The following is a 4,021-nucleotide window of genomic DNA, read 5'->3' on the forward strand; positions in this document are numbered from 1 at the left end:
TAAATTTGATTATGAACAATGCATGACTATGCAGTTATCTACCATGCAAATTTTCTCGTTTCCCCATGCATTATGACATGGTGATTGGTGGGTGACAGACAATTGACAAATACAATCAACCACTGTTTTCCTATTTTGAGAGAAACAATCAACAAGTGCATGCATCCCCGAAAATGTTATTTTTTTGTCAATAGTTAACGATTTTATTGATAAATTGTATCGAAAATATAATCCATATTAATAGAACATATCTTTCATAAAATAAAATATTTATCTTATGTTATCTTGAAAAACCAAAAACCAAATCAAAGGCATGCCCTTTAGTTTGTTTACTTCTTTTTTTCTTATTAGAGAAAAAAGAATGGAACCAAGAATCTATACGGTAAAAGGTAAGTCGGCTCTCTCTGACTTAATATCGAGTGAATAAAAAACAAACAAAGTTTTTGAAATATCGAACTAGCTATTTACAAAATTATGATTTGAATAAAAGAATTTATATACACATTAAAATTTTAAACCAAAAATCCTGAAAAACTCCCAACACATAAGGTTCGTCTTTTCTTATTATAGGCAAGATATTATTAAGTTTAGCCTTCTTTTTTCTCTTTTTAAGTCTCGGATTTACTCTTCAAGCTCAACTTGTCCACTTCTTGACCTCTGGGCCATATTAAGGACTTTAAAACATGGACTATGATTTAACAGTTTTTGTCTAAACAGGCTTTTATGACGGCCCATCAACCCAGAAACACCTCAACGCTAGAGCTTCTAAAAGTGAGACAAAGCGGGCAAGACTGAACGACGCCGTCACAGTCTACACACACACTCAAATGTCGACAAGGTAATAACACCACCGATGCAACTCGCTTTTGACACGCCTTGCAACTCGGTCCACTCGTCACCTCGACTCGTTCCGGGTCAATGTACGCCGACTCGGCATCATCCGCTGCCACCTCACCCGATGCGCACGTTAGAGTCCCGTCATGATTCTGTGCGCACCCCTGGCGCATTATAGCATTTTGCAACTGGGCTTGTAGTGTTGCTGCCGTGGCTTCTTGGGCCCTTGCTCTTGCTTGCCAAACCTGCGCCTCCGCGCTAAAATGCGCCGCCCTCGCCTGAAGCTCGGCGTTTCGCCGCACTGCCTTTTCAACCTCAGCCTCCTTTTCCCTCATCTTTGTCGTTACCGCTTCCTCTGCAGCGGCAAGAAGCGCATGATAGTGCCTCTGCCTCTTTTCCACTAACGTGCGCCTCAACTGATCCGCCTGTAAATTTTTTTAAAACCTTTAAATTATCATCTTAATATCTATCAACATTTTAGAATGAAATTTACAAACCAAACAAAATTTTACATACAAAATAATCATTCCCGTCATTTTTAAATAAAATGTAATTAATTATTTTCACAGAAATGATGGATGATTTAGTACCTGGGCTTGCAGAAATTGATCAATTTCATCTCTCTGATGCTTCATTTGGGCGGCCAAATCTCGTGTAAGTAGAGATACCGATTGGTTTTGTAAATGGTCACCGAAAGATAGGCGGAGGCCGGTGGAGACGACGGCGTTTTGCGGTGGGGTGTGAAGCTGAGTGAGGTCTATAAGCTGAGGTTCTTGAATATGAGATTGTTGTTGTTGATGCATAGATGGAGATGAAAATATTGAATTTATTTCTCTTCCTCTTTTACGCTGGTTAATATGATTCTCATTCACTAAAAAATATATATCATAAATAAATGTTAGCTATTATATATCTATAAAATTTTAAAAAAAAGAAGACTATGTATAAATTTATATGAATTACCTGGAGGTGTGTTATTGTTGAAAATGAAATAGGGTTGATCAAGAAATGTTCCACCACCCCCTTGTTGTGCCTGCATTGCATAAACATCTCCGAGTTGATTTTTTCCGTCTTGTATGCCTCTGCATTTATCATTCAATCAAAATCCATGTTTTTTTTCCTTTGATGAATAATCGAAATCAATATATAAATATAAGAGAATGAGTGGTGGGGGGTGAGAATGCAAACCTGTTGAGGAGGAGAACATTTGATGAGTATTGAGCTTGAACAGCCATTTGTATTGATGATATATATTAGTTGAGTAGTATTATGTATCTATTCTATTGGTGTGTTTGTATATATAGGTTTGTAAATATATGAGAGAAAATGAAGGGGAGAGAGCTGTAAGGAAGGCTAATAAATTAATGAAGGAAACGAATAAGTAACAATGAAATTGGTAAAGAGAGAAAAGAAAAAAGAAATTTGTCCTCTTTAAAATCAAAAAATAAAGAGAAAGTGTATAAAAAGAGAGGCTAGAAAAAAGAATCAAAAGTAAATGTTTTGATTAGAAGACACCAGCAACACCAAGAAAAGAGAAATGTCAGATTTATAGTACTAATCCCTTGTATTTCTCTCCCATGCACTTGGTTTCACCAACTACTTTTCTTTGCTTTCTTCCTTGTTATTTGGCTCCTGCAGTCCTTTGTTTTTGCAATGAATAAAAGAGAGAGATAGCTATTGTTGCTAAAGTTTGAAAAGAACCAGTCCAAGAGATTGACAACTCTATCGCCCCTTTAAAATATATACACGTATTTATAATTATACTCTTAGGTGTAGGTACTTGTATTTCTCGTTCTTTCTTATTCTTTAGCGTGGGCTTTGGCTTTTTCTGAGGGATGAGTCTCGTGTTTATTCTTATCAACTACTCTCTTGCATACATACTAACATCCTAATTATAGTCTTCTTTTTTTAAACACATATCACAATTCACACCCATAATTATCTTCAACTAATTGCAATAGTGCACAAGTTATGTGATAAGGGTGTTGGGAGTTGGGTGATGTTGGGCGTGCAGAAGGTCTCTGCCGTTTGCTACTGTAACTGAAAAAATAATTATCTTCTGTATCTATACGGCTGGCCATCTTTATCATAGTTTTTTTCTTTATTTTGTATATACATAAAATTATTAGTTTTACCAAATTAAAATAATTATGTTTCTATAGGAGAAATTTATATTGTGAGAAATTTTGCTTTGTTGAGTGCCTCATGTTAACTAATATTGAATATTGAAGATCAAGAAATGGGCTAACACTAAGGTGTCAACTAGGCTATCAATTTAATAATACTTATTCATCCCTTTGGGGTAAACTAAAAGTAATCATTAAAGAAAAATGTTTTTATTTTCTTTCCAATAGGGTTAAATCAAAACGTACAAAGCAAAAAAAAATTAAAATATTATTAGAGACAAATAATATGATCACTAATTTGATATTGATAAATATTAAATATAACTGTACAGCTTGTTCCATTACGAAATATATATAAGTTTTCTTTTGTTATTGAGTTATTTCATTGGTATCAATACATAGACAATTCCTAAACAATATTTACATACTTTAAAATATATAATTATCAGTTTTTCGGAAAAAAAATTGCAACCCACAGTTCAATTTTAAAATATTTCACCAAATAAAATCAACCAATTACAATTATAATTTTGTTGATAAATTTTCGAAACCTCAACCACGTACAAACTGTCATTTGGAAATATAAGTTAGAGTACGTCATTATTATAATGAAAGTCAAAAGTTTAGGAAAAATATTTACATGTAAAATTATTAACTGCAATATTATAAAATGATTAATGATCTTCCAAAAAAATATGTACAAAAACAAGCTAAGAAAATTATATTCTAGTTAATATTGTATTTAGATTAATTCATTTTCAGCATGCTCTTTGGAAATATAAATCAGTACTACTATTTCTATTCCAAGACTCTATTTTGTTGGGAGGTCACCAAAGACCAGAAAAGTTCTAGGGTTTGAAATTCAAGCTTTTGCTTCTGAAACTCCCTTTCCTCGCTCTGTTCTGACTATAAAATAAATTAGCCTACATATTGTATCATCTCCCAAAGTTACATGGTAATACTGGATTCATGTGGATAGATTGATTGTACAACCACCCACCCACCTATGAGGCCATGACCCATCAATAACGCATCTGTTTGTTTACTTAAATTTTGTTGAA

At 33.7% G+C, this 4,021-nt stretch overlaps 1 protein-coding gene across 1 annotated transcript; it reads right to left on the reverse strand.

Moving 5' to 3' along the window:
* Positions 1 to 401: 401 nt before the first annotated feature.
* Positions 402 to 2,571, reverse strand: LOC141667224 (BOI-related E3 ubiquitin-protein ligase 1-like). Its single transcript, XM_074473630.1, has 4 exons — positions 2,023 to 2,571; positions 1,798 to 1,916; positions 1,425 to 1,705; positions 402 to 1,259 (listed from the first exon to the last, which is right to left on the reverse strand). Exons 1-4 carry the CDS (start codon positions 2,067 to 2,069, stop codon positions 735 to 737), a joined length of 972 nt encoding a protein of 323 aa, XP_074329731.1. The 5' UTR covers positions 2,070 to 2,571; the 3' UTR covers positions 402 to 734.
* Positions 2,572 to 4,021: the final 1,450 nt, after the last annotated feature.

Source organism: Apium graveolens, chromosome 6 (assembly GCF_009905375.1).
Source record: "Apium graveolens cultivar Ventura chromosome 6, ASM990537v1, whole genome shotgun sequence".
In the NCBI taxonomy this organism is placed as follows: Eukaryota; Viridiplantae; Streptophyta; class Magnoliopsida; order Apiales; family Apiaceae; genus Apium; species Apium graveolens.